The sequence below is a fragment of the Oncorhynchus mykiss genome, chromosome 13 (genome assembly GCF_013265735.2).
Source record: "Oncorhynchus mykiss isolate Arlee chromosome 13, USDA_OmykA_1.1, whole genome shotgun sequence".
Lineage (NCBI taxonomy): Eukaryota > Metazoa > Chordata > Actinopteri > Salmoniformes > Salmonidae > Oncorhynchus > Oncorhynchus mykiss.
This window is the reverse complement of record NC_048577.1, coordinates 63,012,169-63,039,168: the sequence shown is the minus strand read 5'-3', so window position 1 is coordinate 63,039,168 and position 27,000 is coordinate 63,012,169. Positions and strand designations below refer to the sequence as shown.

The 27,000-nt window shown below is 45.0% G+C and overlaps 1 protein-coding gene across 7 annotated transcripts in view; it reads left to right on the top strand.

Moving 5' to 3' along the window:
* The window catches only part of LOC110486089 (BAH and coiled-coil domain-containing protein 1), a 186,404-nt gene extending 179,647 nt beyond the window's left edge, over positions 1–6,757 (top strand). For all 7 annotated transcript variants that reach the window (XM_036941861.1, XM_036941858.1, XM_036941862.1 and 4 more), the window contains 2 exons: positions 1,750–1,986; positions 5,343–6,757. In XM_036941861.1, coding sequence (XP_036797756.1) covers positions 1,750–1,986; positions 5,343–5,558 — 453 coding nt within the window. In that variant the 3' untranslated portion in view covers positions 5,559–6,757. The remainder of the gene's footprint in view (positions 1–1,749; positions 1,987–5,342) is intronic.
* Positions 6,758–27,000: the final 20,243 nt, after the last annotated feature.

Genomic DNA, 27,000 nt, shown 5'->3' with positions numbered 1-27,000 from the left:
GTTACATGAGTCCCTAACCCTCTCACAATCCTCCATACAATAGGTACATGAGACCCTAACCCTCTCACAATCCTCCATACAATAGGTACATGAGACCCTAACCCTCTCACAATCCTCCATACAATAGTTACATGAGACCCTAACCCTCACAATCCTCCATACAATAGTTACATGAGACCCTAACCCTCTCACAATCCTCCATACAATAGTTACATGAGACCCTAACCCTCTCACAATCCTCCATAGCAGAGGTACATGAGACCCTAACCCTCTCACAATCCTCCATACAATAGTTACATGAGACCCTAACCCTCACAATCCTCCATACAATAGGTACATGAGTCCCTAACTCACACAATCCTCCATAGCAGAGGTACATGAGACCCTAACTCTCACAATCCTCCATACAATAGGTACATGAGACCCTAACCCTCTCACAATCCTCCATACAATAGGTTCATGAGACCCTAACCCTCTCACAATCCTCTATACAATAGTTACATGAGACCCTAACCCTCTCACAATCCTCCATACAATAGGTACATGAGACCCTAACTCTCTCACAATCCTCCATACAATAGGTACATGAGACCCTAACTCTCTCACAATCCTCCATACAATAGGTACATGAGACCCTAACTCTCACAATCCTCCATACAATAGGTACATGAGACCCTAACCCTCTCACAATCCTCCATACAATAGGTACATGAGACCCTAACCCTCTCACAATCCTCCATACAATAGGTACATGAGACCCTAACCCTCTCACAATCCTCCATACAATAGTTACATGAGACCCTAACTCTCACAATCCTCCATACAATAGGTACATGAGTCCCTAACTCTCACAATCCTCCATACAATAGGTACATGAGACCCTAACCCTCTCACAATCCTCCATACAATAGTTACATGAGACCCTAACCCTCTCACAATCCTCCATATCTTAGTTACATGAGACCCTAACCCTCTCACAATCCTCCATAGCAGAGGTACATGAGTCCCTAACTCTCTCACAATCCTCCATACAATAGTTACATGAGACCCTAACCCTCTCACAATCCTCCATATCTTAGTTACATGAGTCCCTAACTCTCACAATCCTCCATAGCAGAGGTACATGAGTCCCTAACTCTCTCACAATCCTCCATACAATAGTTACATGAGACCCTAACTCTCACAATCCTCCATACAATAGGTACATGAGACCCTAACTCTCACAATCCTCCATAGCAGAGGTACATGAGACCCTAACCCTCTCACAATCCTCCATACAATAGTTACATGAGACCCTAACCCTCTCACAATCCTCCGTACAATAGGTACATGAGACCCTAACTCACACAATCCTCCATAGCAGAGGTACATGACCTTTAGAGCCACACTATTGACCAGAGATACAAACTACTTAAGGTGACTTTAAGCACGCCTAGACTGGTATTCAATCCAACACAATAATCAACCTGTGCACTGAGGGTGACTTCTAAAGGGGATTTCTCCTTGAGCTGACAGCCACATAGTTTACAGCCACATAGTTTACAGCCACATAGTTTACAGCCACATAGTTTACAGCCACATAGTTTACAGCCACATAGTTTACAGCAAACGTGATCTCCGCAAAACATCAGGGAAATGTATTTAAAAAGTTTATTGTATTGAACAGGACGTTTATCTGAGTTGTATTGAATCCCACTCCCTAGTTCCTAGACATGACTGTGTGTTCTGAGTGTTCCTGTGTCTCCACAGAGGCGGGGGCTGAAGGGGAAGTCCAGGAAGCTGTTCTACAAGGCCATCGTACGGGGAAGGGACATGGTGCGAGTGGGCGACTGTGCCATGTTCCTCTCTGCCGGCCGGCCCCACCTCCCCTACGTGGGCCGCATCGAGAACTTCTGGGAATCCTGGAGCTCCAACATGGTGGTGAAGGTCAAGTGGTTCTACCACCCAGAGGAGACCAAGTTGGGCAAGAGGCACCGCGACAGCAAGGTACATCCACATTCAGGTTCAGACCGTTCCGTTGCCATTTGGGTTGCAAAATCCTGCTTTTAGGAACTGGGCATCCTTCAACTGGGATTTCTGGAAAACCTGGAAATTTGGGGAATTTTAGTTGGGAATGTGTCTTGATGTTGCACAAGCAATAAAAAATCTGTTATCATACCAATCATAGTGCACAGGTTGTAAATCTGTTATCATACCAATCATAGTGCACAGGTTGTAAATCTGTTATCATACCAATCATAGTGCACAGGTTGTTAATCTGTTATCATACCAATCATAGTGCACAGGTTGTAAATCTGTTATCATACCAATCGTAGTGCACAGGTTGTTAATCTGTTATCATACCAATCATAGTGCACAGGTTGTAAATCTGTTATCATACCAATCATAGTGCACAGGTTGTTAATCTGTTATCATACCAATCATAGTGCACAGGTTGTAAATCTTTTATCATACCAATCATAGTGCACAGGTTGTTAATCTGTTATCATACCAATCATAGTGCACAGGTTGTAAATCTGTTATCATACCAATCGTAGTGCACAGGTTGTTAATCTGTTATCATACCAATCATAGTGCACAGGTTGTAAATCTGTTATCATACCAATCATAGTGCACAGGTTGTTAATCTGTTATCATACCAATCATAGTGCACAGGTTGTAAATCTGTTATCATACCAATCATAGTGCACAGGTTGTTAATCTACTATCATACCAATCATAGTGCACAGGTTGTAAATCTGTTATCATACCAATCATAGTGCACAGGTTGTAAATCTGTTATCATACCAATCGTAGTGCACAGGTTGTTAATCTGTTATCATACCAATCATAGTGCACAGGTTGTTAATCTGTTATCATACCAATCATAGTGCACAGGTTGTAAATCTGTTATCATACCAATCATAGTGCACAGGTTGTAAATCTGTTATCATACCAATCGTAGTGCACAGGTTGTTAATCTGTTATCATACCAATCATAGTGCACAGGTTGTTAATCTGTTATCATACCAATCATAGTGCACAGGTTGTAAATCTGTTATCATACCAATCGTAGTGCACAGGTTGTTAATCTGTTATCATACCAATCATAGTGCACAGGTTGTTAATCTGTTATCATACCAATCATAGTGCACAGGTTGTTAATCTGTTATCATACCAATCATAGTGCACAGGTTGTTAATCTGTTATCATACCAATCATAGTGCACAGGTTGTTAATCTGTTATCATACCAATCATAGTGCACAGGTTGTTAATCTGTTATCATACCAATCATAGTGCACAGGTTGTAAATCTGTTATCATACCAATCATAGTGCACAGGTTGTTAATCTACTATCATACCAATCATAGTGCACAGGTTGTAAATCTGTTATCATACCAATCATAGTGCACAGGTTGTAAATCTGTTATCATACCAATCATAGTGCACAGGTTGTTAATCTGTTATCATACCAATCATAGTGCACAGGTTGTAAATCTGTTATCATACCAACCATAGTGCACAGGTTGTTAATCTACTATCATACCAATCATAGTGCACAGGTTGTAAATCTGTTATCATACCAATCATAGTGCACAGGTTGTAAATCTGTTATCATACCAATCATAGTGCACAGGTTGTTAATCTGTTATCATACCAATCGTAGTGCACAGGTTGTAAATCTGTTATCATACCAATCATAGTGCACAGGTTGTTAATCTGTTATCATACCAATCGTAGTGCACAGGTTGTTAATCTGTTATCATACCAATCATAGTGCACAGGTTGTAAATCTGTTATCATACCAATCATAGTGCACAGGTTGTAAATCTGTTATCATACCAATCATAGTGCACAGGTTGTAAATCTGTTATCATACCAATCGTAGTGCACAGGTTGTTAATCTGTTATCATACCAATCATAGTGCACAGGTTGTAAATCTGTTATCATACCAATCATAGTGCACAGGTTGTAAATCTGTTATCATACCAATCGTAGTGCACAGGTTGTTAATCTGTTATCATACCAATCATAGTGCACAGGTTGTAAATCTGTTATCATACCAATCGTAGTGCACAGGTTGTTAATCTGTTATCATACCAATCATAGTGCACAGGTTGTTAATCTGTTATCATACCAATCATAGTGCACAGGTTGTTAATCTGTTATCATACCAATCATAGTGCACAGGTTGTTAATCTGTTATCATACCAATCATAGTGCACAGGTTGTAAATCTGTTATCATACCAATCATAGTGCACAGGTTGTTAATCTACTATCATACCAATCATAGTGCACAGGTTGTAAATCTGTTATCATACCAATCATAGTGCACAGGTTGTAAATCTGTTATCATACCAATCATAGTGCACAGGTTGTTAATCTGTTATCATACCAATCATAGTGCACAGGTTGTAAATCTGTTATCATACCAATCATAGTGCACAGGTTGTTAATCTACTATCATACCAATCATAGTGCACAGGTTGTAAATCTGTTATCATACCAATCATAGTGCACAGGTTGTAAATCTGTTATCATACCAATCATAGTGCACAGGTTGTTAATCTGTTATCATACCAATCGTAGTGCACAGGTTGTAAATCTGTTATCATACCAATCATAGTGCACAGGTTGTTAATCTGTTATCATACCAATCGTAGTGCACAGGTTGTTAATCTGTTATCATACCAATCATAGTGCACAGGTTGTAAATCTGTTATCATACCAATCATAGTGCACAGGTTGTAAATCTGTTATCATACCAATCATAGTGCACAGGTTGTAAATCTGTTATCATACCAATCGTAGTGCACAGGTTGTTAATCTGTTATCATACCAATCATAGTGCACAGGTTGTAAATCTGTTATCATACCAATCATAGTGCACAGGTTGTAAATCTGTTATCATACCAATCGTAGTGCACAGGTTGTTAATCTGTTATCATACCAATCATAGTGCACAGGTTGTAAATCTGTTATCATACCAATCGTAGTGCACAGGTTGTTAATCTGTTATCATACCAATCATAGTGCACAGGTTGTTAATCTGTTATCATACCAATCATAGTGCACAGGTTGTTAATCTGTTATCATACCAATCATAGTGCACAGGTTGTTAATCTGTTATCATACCAATCATAGTGCACAGGTTGTTAATCTGTTATCATACCAATCATAGTGCACAGGTTGTTAATCTGTTTGAAACGCGACCATAGTGTAACATTATAGGGGATAGCAAGCTTTCATAGTCTTTTGGTATCTCAGCATATTATGTGTTCAGAGTTGAAGTCGATTGAAAATACTGACATTTGCTCTCTCTCTCTCTCTCTCTCTCTCTCTCTCTCTCTCTCTCTCAGCACGCTCTGTATCAGTCGTGCCACGAGGACGAGAATGACGTCCAGACAATCTCCCACAAGTGCCAGGTGGTGAGCCGCGAGGAGTATGAGCATATGGCCCGCGGCCAGAAACCCAGCAGCAGCGTGCCCACCCAAGGCCTGTACTATCTGGCAGGCACCTATGACCCCACCAGTGGTCAACTGCTCACTGCTGAGGGGGTGGCCATCGTCTGCTGAGCTGAGGACATCTTGTCCTAAGGATACTACTGAACCACCCATCTGATGGGAAATGAAGGTGAAGGTCCCCGCAGCTTTGCCTGAAGGACCCCTGGTCAGACTCAGTCCGTAGGAGGGTTCCCAGATGGGTCAGTCCTGGAGGAAATGAAGGTCAAGTTGCCTGTGGCTTTGCCTGAAGGACCCCTGGCCTGACTCAGTCCGTAGGAGGGTTCCCAGATGGGTCAGTCCTGGAGGAAGTGAAGGACCCCTGGCCTTAGTCAGTGCTGACTAGTGGTGGACGTCAGGGCCAAGGCAGGGCTGTCCCCTGTCTACACTGGATATCTCACCACACATGGCTGCTAGACTGGGGTGTAGTTAGAAGAAGGGGAGGGGGTAGCCATTCACAGCAGTGAACCCCATTCTGCTCCCATCCTCACTGGGTAACTGAAGACAAGGATCTGGGTCCTGAACAACCACAATCCAGAAGGTCAATGACACCCGACTGATTTTCCATTGGTCCAACTTAACATCTCTTTAGTTTAGACTGAGGATGGCATGTTTGAGGGACTGTTTCACTCCTCATCTTTACACCACTCACCCATCATAGGTCACCAAATTAGAGCTCAACATAGGTTTGGATTGGACAGCTCAAGGCACCATTAGGTCGCTCCGGGCCAGGCCTGTGGTTGCCTCATTTCAGCTGAGTGCGTGAGTGAGTGAGTGAGTGAGTGTGTGAGGTATGGGATGTACTCTCCATAGTTCGTCTTCATGATTCCAGGGATGATAAAATATGTATCAGATATCCATGATAAAGATGTAAATATTTGGAATGATTTTTCCAGTCAAGCCATACACTTCAGTACCTCTTGTCTCTCTTATGGATCAGGTGTATACTGTACAGGTCAGTTATCTGTTATTTTTGTTGTTGTTGTCTATATGTATATAACAACTATTTTATATACAAGTATATATGAAAGGTATCTTTCCATGTTTTTTTATTGATTTATTTTTCTATGAGGGGTGAATATGGCTCTTTGTGTTTTTCTTTGGGACGATGAGCTTAAGATGTAAAAGTGTTGCACTACACATGACCTGCTGAGACAGACAGACAGACAGGCACGCAGGCAGGCAGACAGGCAGGCAGACAGACAGACAGACAGACAGACAGACAGACAGACAGGCAGGCAGGCAGGCAGACAGACAGACAGACAGACAGACAGACAGACAGGCAGGCAGGCAGGCAGACAGACAGGCAGGCAGGCAGACAGACAGACAGACAGACAGACAGACAGGCAGGCAGGCAGGCAGGCAGGCAGACAGACAGACAGACAGACAGACAGACAGGCAGGCAGGCAGGCAGGCAGGCAGACAGACAGACAGGCAGGCAGGCAGGCAGGCAGGCAGACAGACAGACAGACAGACAGGCAGGCAGGCAGGCAGGCAGGCAGACAGGCAGGCAGGCAGGCAGGCAGACAGACAGGCAGGCAGGCAGGCAGGCAGGCAGGCAGACAGGCAGGCAGGCAGACAGACAGACAGACAGACTTACAGACAGACAGACAGACAGACAGGCAGGCAGGCAGGCAGGCAGGCAGACAGACAGACAGACAGACAGACAGACAGACAGACAGAGAGACAGAGAGAGAGAGAGAGAGCACAGAAATGAGAGAAGGATATGACAGGAGAGGTCTCACTCAGAGAGAGAGAGAGAGAGAGAGAGAGAGAGAGAGAGAGAGAGAGAGCACAGAAATGAGAGAAGGATATGACAGGAGAGGTCTCACTCAGAGAGAGGAGCCATCCTGTTGAAGTGTAAATGTGTCCTTAAATGTGTTACTTTCCACATGTGTTATTTTGTTTTATAACCATCTTTATTTATGTACTTTTCAGTTGTTCCTCGCTACATAGCAGATCCACGCGGACTGCGTTCACGGGTTACAAAAGATTACTATTAACAAGTGAGAAATGCAGATATTTACATATATTTATTTTTATTGGTATTGAAATACATTCTAATATTGCCCTGGCATCACTTTAACTATGCCATTGTGGCATGCTCTCCACATCATTCAATTCTAAATGAGTTGGTCTGCGTATGCAGGTGTATAGAAGCGCTATACTTCAAGTACACATCTGGACCTGTAAAAACCAAAGCTTCTACTCTGTAAGATCTTCATGAAGTACTATGGAAGTAGTACTTACGAAGAACATCAAGCAGCTGTGTTATTCAGAGATCCCTGGGAACTTAATAATCAAACTGTTTCTCACTCTGAGAATACTAGACGTCCCCCTATGTGCATATATGGCTTTGCTTTGTGACAATGGGTTTTCTTGCACACGTACCTGTAGCTCTGTGAGTCCCTGTGGCCAAAATTCATCAGTGACCTGAAACAGGTGGCTGATAAGGTCATACCAAGGTCAAGGTACTGTCAACATAAAAAAAAAAAGGTTTGAATATTGACAATTTGTTGAAGATTCGGCAGTTGGGTTTATTGATTAATTAATAGACATGCCTCTTAATTAGGAACACACATGCACTCAATGTTAACGGTGAAGGACAATCAAATTCACAAAGCAATGGATATAGTTTAAAAGTCTCACTTAATCAAAATATTGCTTTTAAATGTTTTATTTTATTTTGTGCCAAATAGGTTTTTGTCTCAGCCTCTGTTGTTTTGATAAGTAATCCTGACTGTATGTGTATGTTCTTACAGTGTTTTATTTGCTCATCATCAACCTTTATTTATTGTCAATGTTGCTGTTTGCTCGTCAAGCCATGAGCTCTCTATGACAACGTGACGTTGTTTCTCCGTGTGATGTCACATTTGGTTTAGTTAATAACAGTTTGGTCTTTGAAGAGGCTGCGCAGTAAAAAGGAATGCAAGGAACACTGGATTATTCTCATCCACAAACCTCTCTGAATAACTTCCTGTTTGGACCGGACCCTCCTGCTCTCTGTCTGCGGTGGCGCGACTGACTGACTGACTACATCGCAGACGTTTCATTGCATCAACCAATAGTTATGCGCCACAGTCCGACATCAGATTGCTATGTCGTATGATGTGGTTAGCAGATATGTTAAACACACCAGTGTTGAGATATGGCAGGCGTCTGCAATGTAGTCAGGCAGGAACGCCACCTATGACTCTGCACCCCGGGTTAGATCCCGGGCTGTATCACAACCGGCCGTGATCGGGAGTCCCATAGGGCGGCACACAATTGGCCCAGTGTTGTCCGGGTTAGAGGAGGGTATGGCCGGTGTAGGCCGTCGTTGTAAATAAGAATTGGTTCTTAACTGACTTGCCTAGTTAAATAAAGGTTAAAATAAGAAGGGAAAAGCTCCATCTCAGGGTCCTCATTGTCTGTGACCCTAACTTCCTGAAAGATTGACCTCCCATTTGTTTCAAGCAACATTTTTTAACGGTCTAAGGCCGAGATGTGTGTGTTTGTGTGGCCGGGATGTTTGTGTGTGTGTGTTTGTATGTGCATGCGTATGTATGTTTGCGTGTGCTTGCGTGCAAGATGCCTGTTAAAAAGAGGCCACTGGATATGATGAAATTAGAATGTCGTTTTGGAACTGCCGTGTCTTCACGTATAACGAGAGAGACAGCCTTAGCATTTTGTTTGGAGGCCAGGTGCTATACTAAGATGGCTCAGAGAAGTTGCATTGAAGTTCAGTGATTGGGCAGAATATTGCAAAGGCTCATGGGCCAAAGAAAATCAGGATGCAGGAGTATCTTTCGTTTCAACTCACTTTTGGTTATAAGGGAAGGGAAATATAAGGTGTGAAAGGCATGCAGTCTCTGATAGAGTTGTTATGGTAAATATGAACAATAATGTTGACACATTACGTTTAATATGATTATTATTATTTGAATATTGTTATATTGAATGATCTCCTGCTGTCAATGTTATAAAGACATGTAGATGTGTATAGCAAGTTTGGGGGTAAATGTTTTACAAATAAATACTTTAATAATATAAATCTGTAAAAAATGTTTTAGTATCAAGATTTTTTTTATCTGGGTTATGAATAAATATCACAACTTAAAACAACGTATTATTTGTATTGCTAATCTATACACCTATGTCCGGCACCTATGTCTGGATGATAATGAATCATTTTTCTTGATGAATTCTTTGATAGCAATATGAATTAGCCGCTTGTGCTGTCCTTTATTGGCCAAAAAAAATCTTGATCGCTGGTGCTGGTGAGACTGCTCTGTTTCGACCAATGAGAAGGGTGCTCTATGGTGGAATCTAGAGTGCCTTGCACCACGTTCCATGACTAACACGAATGCAGTGAGCAGTGTACTCACAGTATGATGAGTGCAAGGTTGGGGTCAATCCCAATTTAATTTGAAATTCCAATTAAATTCTTGAATTCACTCATGAACTGGAGAATTTACGTTGAAATCAATTTGAATTTCAACAATGTTCAACTTTTGGAATTGGAATTGAATTGTACTTGGACTTTTTATTTTGAATAATTTGAACTTGTACCTCTATAATTCCAGTATACTGTATCTAGGCTGCCTGAACCGTGACAAGATCAGCCTGAAACCCTGGGGGAATTTAATTGGAATGGGAATTTGTGGAATTGTTGGGGATAATTTTTAATTGGGAATGATTTAATTATTGGAATTTACCTAACATTGGAATTGAGAGGAATTGAATTATCTCTGAATTCCAAATCTGACCTGGAATTTGAATGGAATTAAATGGAATTTACAGGGAGAAGGAATTGAATTAGAATTAAATTTGTGGAATTAACCCCAATCCTGGAGGAGTGTCTGTGTGAGATTCCGCTTTCTCAGTCAGTTATCACCACACTGAAGACCTGTGGATTTGCACTTACAGTTCTAACAATTGAGTTAAAACTGTTCAGTACTCAGTCAGTCAGTGTTTTCCCTCTGTTCTGCTCTCAGCACTGCCTCAAGGTCCAAGCTAAGGTGTCACCCACATCCCACCAGCCATACATAGATCTACCATATCTGCACATTTGTGCGTTTCCTCGACAACTTGACAAAGACAATCTCCGTCACCAGACTCAAGTGAGATAACTTCGCTGTCATTACCGGAGGGTGGGCACAATATGGGTCACTGACCTTTCTCTCTGAGGGGCCTGGGGGTCCAGCACCACATTTCCCTCCCCCCAACTCCTCCACCCCCCCCGGCCCATACCTCCCCCATCCCACCCCTCCCCTCCCCCAAACCTCCTCCCCCCTGGCTCAGACGGGGTTAATGAGACATCAGTCATCACAATCTCCACCAGTGGCCCCCAGTGAACACAAACATTGTCTTCTTTTACTGTGAGCAGCCCTTTGTGTGCTAACCGTGACCACTGTCCCATGTCCAGGCCCGGGCTCGCTCTGCGTCATCACTGTAGGGAGCTGGCTGGCCGAATCACCGTGGGGGTGGAGGGTGGAGGGTAATCACCAAAGGGGTGGGAGAGGCGCCTCAAGTCAACTCTCTGTGCTCCAAAGATATAAATTCAAAACAAAGACCTTTGAGTTCATTACAGGCTTGGGTAACTTCATGACAACATGTGTTTGAATATAAATCTTAGTAGCCTGCAGTACATTTTGTTATACAACCCTAAAAGCATAAACAGTGATCCATTTTGTCCACAAGTGGTCAAAAGCTTCCATTACAAAACACTTGTTTGAGACTTTTTCAAGCAACTAGTTACCGAGACAAAACACAATGGTGCCTAAATCACCCATATTGGTGGCCATCGTACACCGCACCGGTATGTCAGATGAGCTCCCTCGCCAATTTCTCAGACTAAGTATCACAGAAACAAAACACTTTGAATGAATAACAAAAAGTTTTCCTGACAGGTTGCTATAGATGATGTGCAAATAAGACAAAACAAATGGATACATGAAAAACGGAGCGGCGGTGGCTAGAAAGCCGGTGACGTCGACCGCCGAACGCCGCCCGAACAAGGAGAGGAGCCGACTACGGCGGAAGTCGTGACAGATATTGATAACAACTGTTCAACACGTGAAAAACTTACAGAAACATATACATTTTTTCAATAAATCTGTACAAATATATGCTTATTTTTGGGGATTAAAACCATTTGCTTGAGTAACAAAAAATCCACCCAAAACCACAAATTCTTATAATTTACAGTGTTAAATAACACTAATATGTGAGAACAATATTTTTTGTGTTTTCTTTTCATTTTGTCTTTATAATAAAGTTGGTAGCAACATGTGAAAATCGTTGTGGAAATCTGTTACGGCTCAAGTTAAGTACAAAACCCACAATGGAATGCTCTCTCTATGGGCTGGCTAGATAGCTAGCTAGCAAACGTAGCTACACACAATAATACCAAAGTCAATATCTGCATGTGAAGTGGCTAGTTTGCTGTAAAATCGGCTAAACAAACTCCACTATCAATTTAGGAGTCTACAATCTCACCATGTTCAACCTGCAGATCGATGTGCCTCGCAGAGTGGTGTGACATTCGCAACAGCCATGCAGACAAATAGGTGAAATGTGGTGGACCCTCTGTTAAATTACACATTTCAAATTACACTTGTTTCTCCTGCCATGGCCTAGATCCAGCCATGGCACCCCTAATCCATCTCACTGTTGCTCATTACCAGTGGCTTGTACAGATTCTGTATCGGCTATGCTAGCTGAGCTTTCCACAGCATTACGTGGGATTACTGTCTCTCCTCGCAACATATGATGTTCACATGCATATGCAATGATGTAGCACTCTGTTGACACTCTATTGACACTAGACCTGGGTTGAAATACTATTTATTGTATTTCAATTACTTTCAAATACATGTTAAGGAAGTATTTAAAATGGGAATGCATTTGGATATTTTGAAGGGCAATCTTTTCTCCTACCTCTTCCTCCACTCTTCCCCCCCTCCTCTCTTCTCACTCTGTATGCGGACACGTCTCAGGGAGCTCGGTGTCAACAGGAGGAATGCTACACTGCACAAATATCCACACCCCATAAATGTCTCGACCCCTGCCCGACCCTGTCTGACCACTGACCAGCTGGGGATTGGGGGGGAGGGGGAGGGGGGGGGAGGGGGGGTGAAGTTATGAGAAGGCAAGTCTATGTATTTACATGCCAATTACTTGTCCACTAGGGCAATGCATGTGCTTGTTAACATCTAGTACAGTGGTTCCCACAGTGGAGCCCATGGGGGAACTTGGCCTATCCAGAGCAAGTACTTGAGAGGACTCATGAAACCATAGGCCTACTGCTAAAATGCACAAGGGGGTACGACAGGGGTACTCTGGACAGAGCAAAATTCAGTTGGTGGAACAGTAACAGAAAAGGGTTGGGGACCACTGACTACGGCTCCGAACATTGGGGGTTCAATTCCAGTTCTAGGCAGTGTTTAAAAATTAGTCGTCGTCAAAAACGTTAGTAGTGGTAGTCTATAGCATTAGTAATGGTAGTAGTGGTAGTCTATAGCATTAGTAGTGTTAGTAGTGGTAGTCTATAGCATTAGTAATGGTAGTCTATAGCATTAGTAATGGTAGTAGTGGTAGTCTACAGTGTTAGTGGTGGTAGTAGTGGTAGTCTATAGCATTAGTAATGGTAGTAGTGGTAGTCTATAGCATTAGTAGTGGTAGTAGTGGTAGTCTACAGTGTTAGTGGTAGTGGTAGTCTATAGCATTAGTAGTGGTCGTCTATAGCATTAGTAATGGTAGTAGTGGTAGTCTATAGCATTAGTAGTGGTAGTAGTGGTAGTCTATAGCATTAGAAGTGGTAGTAGTGGTAGTCTACAGTGTTAGTGGTAGTGGTAGTCTACAGCATTAGTAGTGGTAGTCTATAGCATTAGTAATGGTAGTAGTGGTAGTCTACAGTGTTAGTGGTGGTAGTCTACAGTGTTAGTAGTGGTAGTTTATAGCATTAGTAGTGGTAGTAGTGGTAGTCTATAGCATTAGTAGTGGTAGTAGTGGTAGTCTATAGCATTAGTAGTGGTAGTAGTGGTAGTCTATAGCATTAGTAGTGGTAGTAGTGGTAGTCTATAGCATTAGTAGTGGTAGTCTATAGCATTAGTAGTGGTAGTAGTGCTAGTCTATAGCATTAGTAGTGGTAGTAGTGGTAGTCTATAGCATTAGTAGTGGTAGTCTATAGCATTAGTAGTGGTAGTAGTGGTAGTCTACAGTGTTAGTGGTAGTGGTAGTCTATAGCATTAGTAGTGGTAGTAGTGGTAGTCTATAGTATTAGTAGTGGTAGTAGTGGTAGTCTATAGCATTAGTAGTGGTAGTAGTGGTAGTCTATAGCATTAGTAGTGGTAGTCTATAGCATTAGTAGTGGTAGTAGTGGTAGTCTACAGCATTAGTAGTGGTAGTAGTGGTAGTCTACAGCATTAGTAGTGGTAGTAGTGGTAGTCTATAGTATTAGTAGTGGTAGTAGTGGTAGTCTACAGCATTAGTAGTGGTAGTAGTGGTAGTCTATAGCATTAGTAGTGGTAGTAGTGGTAGTCTATAGCATTAGTAGTGGTAGTAGTGGTAGTCTATAGCATTAGTAGTGGTAGTAGTGGTAGTCTATAGCATTAGTAGTGGTAGTCTATAGCATTAGTAGTGGTAGTAGTGGTAGTCTACAGTGTTAGTGGTAGTGGTAGTCTATAGCATTAGTAGTGGTAGTAGTGGTAGTCTACAGCATTAGTAGTGGTAGTAGTGGTAGTCTACAGCATTAGTAATGGTAGTAGTGGTAGTCTACAGTGTTAGTGGTGGTAGTAGTGGTAGTCTACAGTGTTAGTGGTGGTAGTCTACAGTGTTAGTAGTGGTAGTCTATAGCATTAGTAATGGTAGTAGTGGTAGTCTACAGTGTTAGTGGTGGTAGTAGTGGTAGTCTATAGCATTAGTAGTGGTAGTAGTGGTAGTCTATAGCATTAGTAGTGTTAGTAGTGGTAGTCTATAGCATTAGTAATGGTAGTCTATAGCATTAGTAATGGTAGTAGTGGTAGTCTACAGTGTTAGTGGTGGTAGTAGTGGTAGTCTATAGCATTTGTAGTGGTAGTAGGGGTAGTCTATAGCATTAGTAGTGTTAGTAGTGGTAGTCTATAGCATTAGTAGTGGTAGTCTATAGCATTAATAGTGGTAGTAGTAGTAGTCTATAGCATTAGTAGTGGTAGTCTATAGCATTAGTAGTGTTAGTAGTGGTAGTCTATAGCATTAGTAGTGGTAGTAGTGGTAGTCTATAGCATTAGTAGTGGTAGTCTATAGCATTAGTAGTGGTAGTAGTGGTAGTCTATAGCATTAGTAGTGGTAGTCTATAGCATTAGCAGTGGTAGTAGTGGTAGTCTACAGTGTTAGTGGTAGTGGTAGTCTACAGCATTAGTAGTGGTAGTAGTGGTAGTCTATAGCATTAGTAGTGGTAGTAGTGGTAGTCTACAGTGTTAGTGGTAGTGGTAGTCTATAGCATTAGTAGTGGTAGTAGTGGTAGTCTACAGTGTTAGTGGTAGTGGTAGTCTATAGCATTAGTAGTGGTAGTAGTGGTAGTCTATAGCATTAGTAGTGGTAGTAGTGGTAGTCTACAGTGTTAGTGGTAGTGGTAGTCTATAGCATCAGTAGTGGGAGTAGTGGTAGTCTACAGTGTTAGTAGTGGTAGGAGAGGTAGTCTATAGCATTAGTAGTGGTAGTAGTGGTAGTCTACAGTGTTAGTGGTAGTGGTAGTCTATAGCATTAGTAGTGGGAGTAGTGGTAGTCTACAGCATTAGTAGTGGTAGTAGTGGTAGTCTACAGCATTAGTAGTGGTAGTAGTGGTAGTCTACAGTGTTAGTAGTGGTAGTCTATAGCATTAGTAGTGGTAGTAGTGGTAGTCTATAGCATTAGTAATGGTAGTAATGGTAGTCTACAGTGTTAGTGGTGGTAGTAGTGGTAGTCTATAGCATTAGTAGTGGTAGTAGTGGTAGTCTATAGCATTAGTAGTGTTAGTAGTGGTAGTCTATAGCATTAGTAGTGGTAGTCTATAGCATTAGTAGTTGTAGTAGTGGTAGTCTATAGCATTAGTAGTGGTAGTCTATAGCATTAGTAGTGTTAGTAGTGGTAGTCTATAGCATTAGTAGTGGTAGTCTATAGCATTAGTAGTGGTAGTAGTGGTAGTCTATAGCATTAGTAGTGGTAGTCTATAGCATTAGTAGTGTTAGTAGTGGTAGTCTATAGCATTAGTAGTGGTAGTCTATAGCATTAGTAGTGGTAGTAGTGGTAGTCTATAGCATTAGTAGTGGTAGTAGTGGTAGTCTACAGTGTTAGTGGTACTGGTAGTCTACAGCATTAGTAGTGGTAGTAGTGGTAGTCTACAGCATTAGTAGTGGTAGTAGTGGTAGTCTATAGCATTAGTAGTGGTAGTCTATAGCATTAGCAGTGGTAGTAGTGGTAGTCTACAGTGTTAGTGGTAGTGGTAGTCTACAGCATTAGTAGTGGTAGTAGTGGTAGTCTACAGCATTAGTAGTGGTAGTAGTGGTAGTCTATAGCATTAGTAGTGGTAGTCTATAGCATTAGCAGTGGTAGTAGTGGTAGTCTACAGCATTAGTGGTAGTGGTAGTCTATAGCATTAGTAGTGGTAGTAGTGGTAGTCTATAGCATTAGTAGTGGTAGTAGTGGTAGTCTACAGTGTTAGTGGTAGTGGTAGTCTACAGCATTAGTAGTGGTAGTAGTGGTAGTCTATAGCATTAGTAGTGGTAGTAGTGGTAGTCTATAGCATTAGTAGTGGTAGTAGTGGTAGTATACAGCATTAGTAGTGGTAGTAGTGGTAGTCTACAGTGTTAGTAGTGGTAGTCTACAGCATTAGTAGTGGTAGTCTATAGCATTAGTAGTGGTAGTCTATAGCATTAGTAGTGGTAGTAGTGGTAGTCTACAGTGGTAGTGGTAGTCTATAGCATTAGTAGTGGGAGTAGTGGTAGTAGTGGTAGTCTATAGCGTAAGTAGTGGTAGTAGTGGTAGTCTATAGCATTAGTAGTGGTAGTTTATAGTGCTTGTAGTGGTAGTAGTGGTAGAAGTGGTAGTCTATAGTGGTAGTCTATAGCATTAGTAGGGGGAGTAGTGGTAGTAGTGGTAGTCTATAGCATCAGTAGTGGTAGTCTATAGTGCTTATAGTGGTAGTAGTGGTAGAAGTGGTAGTCTATAGCATTAGTAGTGGGAGTAGTGGTAGTAGTGGTAGTCTATAGCGTAAGTAGTGGTAGTAGTGGTAGTCTATAGCATTAGTAGTGGTAGTAGTGGTAGTCTATGGTGTTAGTAGTGGTATTAGTGGTAGTCTATAGCTTTAGTGGTTGTAGTAGTGGTAGTGGCGATAGTCTATAGTGTTACTGAAAGATGTGTACCAAACTCACTAAAAGTGACAGTAGTAAAGCCTCTCTTGAAAAAGCCCAACCTTGACCCAGAAAATATTTAAAAAACTATCGGCCTGTATCGAATCTTCCATTCCTCTTAATTAAAAAAAAAAAAGATGTTGCGCAGCAACTCGCTGCCTACCTGAAGACAAACAATGTATATGAAATGCTTCAGTCTGGTTTTAGACCCCATCATAGCACTGAGACTGCACTTGTGAAGGTGGTAAATTACCTTTTAATGGCGTCAGACCGAGGCTCTGCATCTGTCCTCGTGCTCCTAGACCTTAGTGCTGCTTTTGATATCATCGATCACCACATTCTTTTGGAGAGATTGGAAACCCAAATTGGTCTACACGGACAAGTTCTGGCCTGGTTTAGATCTTATCTGTCGGAAAGATATCAGTTTGTCTCTGTGGATGGTTTGTCCCCTGAGAAATCAACTGTAAATTTCGGTGTTCCTCAAGGTTCCGTTTTAGGACCACTATTGTTTTCACTATATATTTTACCTCTTGGGGATGTCATTCGAAAACATAATGTTAACTTTCACTGCTATGTGGATGACACACAGCTGTACATTTCAATGAAACATGGTGAAGTTTCACTGCTATGCGGATGACACACAGCTGTACATTTCAATGAAACATGGTGAAGCCCCAAAATTGTCCTCGCTAGAAGCCTGTGTTTCAAACATAAGGAAGTGAATGGCTGCAAACTTTCTACTTTTAAACTCGGACAAAACAGAGATGCTTGTTCTAGGTCCCAAGAAACAAAGAGATCTTCTGTTGAATCTGACAATTAATCTTGGTGGTTGTACAGTCGTCTCAAATAAAACTGTGAAGGACCTCTGCGTTACTCTGGACCCTGATCTCTTTTTTGACGAACATATCAAGACTGTTTCAAGGACAGCTTTTTTCCATCTACGTAACATTGCAAAAATCAGAAACTTTCTGTTCAAAAATGATGCAGAAAAATTAATCCATGCTTTTGTTACTTATAGGATAGACTACTGCAATGCTATACTTTCCGGCAACCTGGATAAAGCACTAAATAAACTTCAGTTAGTGCTAAACACAGCTGCTAGAATCCTGACTAGAACCAAAACATTTGATCATATTACTCCAGTGCTAGCCTCCCTACACTGGCTTCCTGTTAAGGCAAGGGCTGATTTCAAGGTTTTACTGCTAACCTACAAAGCATTACATGGGCTTGCTCCTACCTATCTTTCCGAATTGGTCTTGCCGTACATACTTACACGTACTCTGCGGTCACAAGACGCAGGCCTCCTAATTCTCCCTAGAATTTTATGGAATGGTCTGTGAGAGATGTGAGATGTGAGAGATGCAGACTCGGTCTCAATCTTTAAGTCTTTATTGAAGACTCATCTCTTCAGGAGGTCATATGATTGAGTGTAGTCTGGCCCAGGAGTGTGAAGGTGAACGGAAAGGCTCTGGAGCAACGAACCGCCCTTGCTATCTCTCCGTGGCCGGTTCCCCTCTTTCCACTGGGATTCTCTGCCTCTAGCCCTTTTACAGGGGCTGAGTCACTGGCTTACTGGTGCTAGTCCATGCCGTCCCTAGAAGGGGTGCGTCACTTGAGTGGTTTGAGTGACTTACGTGGTCTTCCTGTTTGGGTTGGCGCCCCCCCTTGTGTTGTGCCGTAGCGGAGATCTTTGTGGGCTATACTCGGCCTTGTCTCAGGATGGTAAGTTGGTGGTTGAAGATATCCCTCTAGTGGTGTGGGGGCTGTGCTTTGGCAAAGTGGGTGGGGTCATGACCTGTCTGCTTGGCCCTGTCCGGGGGTATCATCGGATGGGGCCGCAGTGTCTCCTGACCCCCCCTGTCTCAGCCTCCAGTATTTATGCTGCAGTAGTTTATGTGTCGGGGGGCTAGGGTCAGTCTGTTAAATCTGGAGTATTTCTCCTGTCTTATCCGGTGTCCTGTGTGAATTTAAGTACGCTCTCTCTAATTCTCTCTTTCTTTCTCTTTCTCGGAGGACCTGAGCCCTAGGGCCAAGCCTCAGGACTACCTGGCATGATGACTCCTTGCTGTCCCCAGTCCACCTGGCTGTGCTGCTGCTCCAGTTTCAACTGTTCTGCCTGCGGCTATAGAACACTGACCTGTTCACCGGACGTGCTACCTGTCCCAGACCCGCTGTTTTCAACTCTCTAGAGACAGCGGTAGCGTTAGAGATACTTTTAATGATTGGCTATGAAAAGCCGACTGACATTTACTCCTGAGGTGCTGACTTGCTGCACCCTCGGCAACTACTGTGATTATTATTATTTGACCATGCTGGCCATTTATGAACATTTGAACATCTTTGCCATGTTCTGTTATAATCTCTACCCGGCACAGCCAGAAGAGGACTGACCACCCCTCATAGCCTGGTTCCTCTCTAGGTTTCTTCCTAGGTTTTGGCCTTTCTAGGGAGTTTTTCCTAGCCACTGTGCTTCTACACCTACATTGCTTGCTGTTTGGGGTTTTAGGCTGGGTTTCTGTACAGCACTTTGAGATATCAGCTGATGTACGAAGGGCCATATAAATAAATGTGATTTGATTTGTATACCAGCAGCATGACAAATTAACATATTATTTCAGTAATTGTGAATCTCTTAGATAAAAAAATAACCACAGATGAACTATAAAATATATACACTGAGTGTACAAAACATGACATAGCTTTTACCTGGTCAGTCTATGATCCCTTATTGATGTCTCTTAAATCCACTTCAGTCAGTGTAGATGAAGGGGAGGAGACGGGTTAAAGAAGGATGTTTAAGCCTTGAGACTATTGAGACATGGATTGTCTTTGTTTTATTTAATCAGGCAAGTCAGTTAAGAACAAATTCTTATTTACAATGACGGCCTACCCCGGCCGAACCCTAACCCGGACAACGCTGGGCCAATTGTGCGCCGCCCTATGGTACTCGGCCAGTTGTGATACAGCCTGGAATCAAACCAGGGTCTGTAGTGACGCCTCTAGCACTGAGATGCAGTGCCTTAGACCGCTGCACCACTCGGGAGCTACTAACACTATGTGCCATTCAGAGGGTGAATGAGCAAGACAAAATATTTGTGTTTTTGAACAGGGTATGGTTGTAGGTGCCAGGTACACCGGTTTGTGTCCAGAACTGAAAACGCTGCTGGGTTTTTCACACGCGTATCAAGAATGGTCCACCACCCAAAGGACATCCAGGCAACTTGATATAACTGTGGGAAGCATTGGAGTCAACATGTGCTTAATGCTACACTAGAGGGAATGGTCTTCAACCAAGCAAATAGCACAGAGAGAACAAGAGCACACTGTAAGAGTCTGTCCCTTACTGACATCGGCTAGCTGTTGGATGTTGGTGAGAGATCATGAAGCCTCTGATGTCTGCCAGGGAGGCTCCTCATGTCGAGGGAGGACTCTTTCCTGGCTGTGTGTGCCGTAAGTGGCCCACAGTGGGTGTTGTGCTGTGTAGCTTCGCTCTGCTACGAGACTTTAATAATAGAGGACGACTGCTAGTCAGAGTTGTGAGGCTATCATGGGAAATTACAAGGCTGTTCTTTACGAGGTGGCTCACAGCGCCACTTCAAGGGTGTAGCTCTCCTGTTGGAAGTCACAAAGGGGATCTGCCTGCCTAATAGCCCTCTCAGGGTCTGTGTTTGATCACCCTCTTCCGCTCTGTCGGCGACAGGTTACAAAATGGCGCCCGGGAAACTTGCCGGAATGAGCCCTAGTGGCCTCCAAACCTCCAATGCTGTCACCTGCACAAAATCTGTCAGTGGCCCCTGGCCCTGAGGGAACCAACAACGGCCCAAAGTTATGGGCTGTCATAAAACACCCTGAGTCCCCCTCTCGTACTGTCCCGTGTGTAAGTGGTGGGACAGCTGGAAAAGCAGCCACACCTCGTAAATAAGGAAGAGGGGCCTGTGGCTGTTAGGGCTGTTACAGGTTTCCTTCTGAACCAGCAAGGCCAGTGAGACTGGAGCAATTAACGGCAACCCTTCTACAACCTATTAGACTAGGGTTGTTCATAGATACTTAAACGTGTTGCGCGTATTTTATGCATGGCCGTTTGGCCGCGCACGACTCCAACACCATCATCAAGTTTGCCAATGACACAAGGTGGTGGGCCTGATCACCAATGACGACGAGACAGCCTATAGGGAGGAGGTCAGAGACCTGGCAGTGTGGTGCCAGGACAACAACCTCTCGCTCAACGTGGGCAAGACAAAGGAGCTGATCGTGGACTACAGAAAAAGGCGGGCTGAGTGCGCCCCCATTCACATTGACGGGGCTGTAGTGGAGCGGGTTGACAGCTTCAAGTTCCTCAGTGTCCACATCGCTTAGGAACTATCATTGTCCAAACACTCCAACACAGTCGTGAAGAGGGAACGACCACGCCTCTTCTCCCTCAGGAGGCTGAAAAGATTTGGCACGGGACCTCAGATCCTCAAAATTTTATACAGCTGCACCATTAAGAGCGTCTTGACTGCCTGCATCACTGCTTGGTATGACTACTGCTCGGCATCCGACAGCAAGGCGCTACAGAGGGTAGTGTGTACGCCCCAGTATATCACTGGGGCAGAACTTCCTGCCATCCAGGACCTCCATACCAGGCCGTGTCAGAGGAAGGCCTTAAAAATTGTCAATGAGTCCAGCCACCCAAGTCATGACAGTTCTCTCTGCTACTGCACGGCAAACGATACCGGAACGCTAATTCTGGGACCAAAAGGCTCCTGAGGAGCTTCTACCCCCAAGCCATTAGACTGCTAAATAGTTAACTAAATAGATACCTGGACTATCTGCATTGACCCTTTTTGCACTAATTCTTTTTGACTCTATGCACATACACTGGACTCTACCCACACACTGGACTCTACCCACACACTGGACTCTACCCACACACTGGACTCTACCCACACACTGGACTCTACCCACACACTGGACTCTACCCACACACTGGAATCTACCCACACACTGGACTCTACCCACACACTGGACTCTACCCACACACTGGACTCTACCCACACACTGGACTCTACCCACACACTGGACTCTACCCACACACTGGACTCTACCCACACACTCACACACACTGGACTCTACCCACACACTGGACTCTACCCACACACTGGACTCTACCCACACACTGGACTCTACCCACACACTGGACTCTACCCACACACTCACACACACTGGACTCTACCCACACACTGGACTCTACCCACACACTCACACATACTGGACTCTACCCACACACTGGACTCTACCCACACACTCACACACACTGGACTCTACCCACACACTCACACACACTGGACTCTACCCACACACTGGACTCTACCCACACACTCACACATACTGGACTCTACCCACACACTGGACTCTACCCACACACTCACACATACTGGACTCTACCCACACACTCACACATATTGGACTCTACCCACACACTCACACATACTGGACTCTACCCACACACTCACACATACTGGACTCTACCCACACACTCACACATACTGGACTCTACCCACACACTCACACATACTGGACTCTACCCACACACTCACACATACTGGACTCTACCCACACACTCACACACACTGGACTCTACCCACACACTCACACACACTGGACTCTACCCACACACTGGACTCTACCCACACACTCACACACACTGGACTCTACCCACACACTGGACTCTACCCACACACTGGACTCTACCCACACACTGGACTCTACCCACACACTGGACTCTACCCACACACTGGACTCTACCCACACACTGGAATCTACCCACACACTGGACTCTACCCACACACTGGACTCTACCCACACACTGGACTCTACCCACACACTGGACTCTACCCACACACTGGACTCTACCCACACACTCACACACACTGGACTCTACCCACACACTGGACTCTACCCACACACTGGACTCTACCCACACACTGGACTCTACCCACACACTGGACTCTACCCACACACTCACACACACTGGACTCTACCCACACACTGGACTCTACCCACACACTCACACATACTGGACTCTACCCACACACTGGACTCTACCCACACACTCACACACACTGGACTCTACCCACACACTCACACACACTGGACTCTACCCACACACTGGACTCTACCCACACACTCACACATACTGGACTCTACCCACACACTGGACTCTACCCACACACTCACACATACTGGACTCTACCCACACACTCACACATATTGGACTCTACCCACACACTCACACATACTGGACTCTACCCACACACTCACACATACTGGACTCTACCCACACACTCACACATACTGGACTCTACCCACACACTCACACATATTGGACTCTACCCACACACTCACACACACTGGACTCTACCCACACACTGGACTCTACCCACACACTCACACACACTGGACTCTACCCACACACTGGACTCTACCCACACACTGGACTCTACCCACACACTGGACTCTACCCACACACTGGACTCTACCCACACACTGGACTCTACCCACACACTGGAATCTACCCACACACTGGACTCTACCCACACACTGGACTCTACCCAAACACTGGACTCTACCCACACACTGGACTCTACCCACACACTGGACTCTACCCAGACACTGGACTCTACCCACACACTCACACACACTGGACTCTACCCACACACTGGACTCTACCCACACACTGGACTCTACCCACACACTGGACTCTACCCACAAACTGGACTCTACCCACACACTGGACTCTACCCACACACTCACACACACTGGACTCTACCCACACACTGGACTCTACCCACACACTCACACATACTGGACTCTACCCACACACTGGACTCTACCCACACACTCACACACACTGGACTCTACCCACACACTGGACTCTACCCACACACTCACACATACTGGACTCTACCCACACACTGGACTCTACCCACACACTCACACATACTGGACTCTACCCACACACTCACACATATTGGACTCTACCCACACACTCACACATACTGGACTCTACCCACACACTCACACATACTGGACTCTACCCACACACTCACACATACTGGACTCTACCCACACACTCACACATACTGGACTCTACCCACACACTCACACATACTGGACTCTACCCACACACTCACACACACTGGACTCTACCCACACACTCACACACACTGGACTCTACCCACACACTGGACTCTACCCACACACTCACACACACTGGACTCTACCCACACACTGGACTCTACCCACACACTGGACTCTACCCACACACTGGACTCTACCCACACACTGGACTCTACCCACACACTGGACTCTACCCACACACTGGACTCTACCCACACACTGGAATCTACCCACACACTGGACTCTACCCACACACTGGACTCTACCCACACACTGGACTCTACCCACACACTGGACTCTACCCACACACTGGACTCTACCCACACACTGGACTCTACCCACACACTCACACACACTGGACTCTACCCACACACTGGACTCTACCCACACACTGGACTCTACCCACACACTGGACTCTACCCACACACTGGACTCTACCCACACACTCACACACACTGGACTCTACCCACACACTGGACTCTACCCACACACTCACACATACTGGACTCTACCCACACACTGGACTCTACCCACACACTCACACACACTGGACTCTACCCACACACTCACACACACTGGACTCTACCCACACACTGGACTCTACCCACACACTCACACATACTGGACTCTACCCACACACTGGACTCTACCCACACACTCACACATACTGGACTCTACCCACACACTCACACATATTGGACTCTACCCACACACTCACACATACTGGACTCTACCCACACACTCACACATACTGGACTCTACCCACACACTCACACATACTGGACTCTACCCACACACTCACACATACTGGACTCTACCCACACACTCACACATACTGGACTCTACCCACACACTCACACACACTGGACTCTACCCACATACTCACACACACTGGACTGTACCCACACACTGGACTCTACCCACACACTGGACTCTACCCACACACTGGACTCTACCCACACACTCACACACACTGGATTCTACCCACACACTGGACTCTACCCACACACTGGACTCTACCCACACACTGGACTCTACCCACACACTGGACTCTACCCACACACTCACACACACTGGACTCTACCCACACACTGGACTCTACCCACACACTCACACATACTGGACTCTACCCACACACTGGACTCTACCCACACACTCACACACACTGGACTCTACCCACACACTCACACACACTGGACTCTACCCACACACTGGACTCTACCCACACACTCACACATACTGGACTCTACCCACACACTGGACTCTACCCACACACTCACACATACTGGACTCTACCCACACACTCACACATATTGGACTCTACCCACACACTCACACATACTGGACTCTACCCACACACTCACACATACTGGACTCTACCCACACACTCACACATACTGGACTCTACCCACACACTCACACATACTGGACTCTACCCACACACTCACACATACTGGACTCTACCCACACACTCACACACACTGGACTCTACCCACATACTCACACACACTGGACTGTACCCACACACTGGACTCTACCCACACACTCACACACACTGGACTCTACCCACACACTGGACTCTACCCACACACTGGACTCTACCCACACACTGGACTCTACCCACACACTGGACTCTACCCACACACTGGACTCTACCCACACACTGGAATCTACCCACACACTGGACTCTACCCACACACTGGACTCTACCCACACACTGGACTCTACCCACACACTGGACTCTACCCACACACTGGACTCTACCCACACACTGGACTCTACCCACACACTCACACACACTGGACTCTACCCACACACTGGACTCTACCCACACACTGGACTCTACCCACACACTGGACTCTACCCACACACTGGACTCTACCCACACACTCACACACACTGGACTCTACCCACACACTGGACTCTACCCACACACTCACACATACTGGACTCTACCCACACACTGGACTCTACCCACACACTCACTGGACTCTACCCACACACTCACACACACTGGACTCTACCCACACACTGGACTCTACCCACACACTCACACATACTGGACTCTACCCACACACTGGACTCTACCCACACACTCACACATACTGGACTCTACCCACACACTCACACATATTGGACTCTACCCACACACTCACACATACTGGACTCTACCCACACACTCACACATACTGGACTCTACCCACACACTCACACATACTGGACTCTACCCACACACTCACACATACTGGACTCTACCCACACACTCACACATACTGGACTCTACCCACACACTCACACACACTGGACTCTACCCACACACTCACACACACTGGACTCTACCCACACACTGGACTCTACCCACACACTCACACACACTGGACTCTACCCACACACTGGACTCTACCCACACACTGGACTCTACCCACACACTGGACTCTACCCACACACTGGACTCTACCCACACACTGGACTCTACCCACACACTGGACTCTACCCACACACTGGAATCTACCCACACACTGGACTCTACCCACACACTGGACTCTACCCACACACTGGACTCTACCCACACACTGGACTCTACCCACACACTGGACTCTACCAACACACTCACACACACTGGACTCTACCCACACACTGGACTCTACCCACACACTGGACTCTACCCACACACTGGACTCTACCCACACACTCACACACACTGGACTCTACCCACACACTGGACTCTACCCACACACTCACACATACTGGACTCTACCCACACACTGGACTCTACCCACACACTCACACACACTGGACTCTACCCACACACTCACACACACTGGACTCTACCCACACACTGGACTCTACCCACACACTCACACATACTGGACTCTACCCACACACTGGACTCTACCCACACACTCACACATACTGGACTCTACCCACACACTCACACATATTGGACTCTACCCACACACTCACACATACTGGACTCTACCCACACACTCACACATACTGGACTC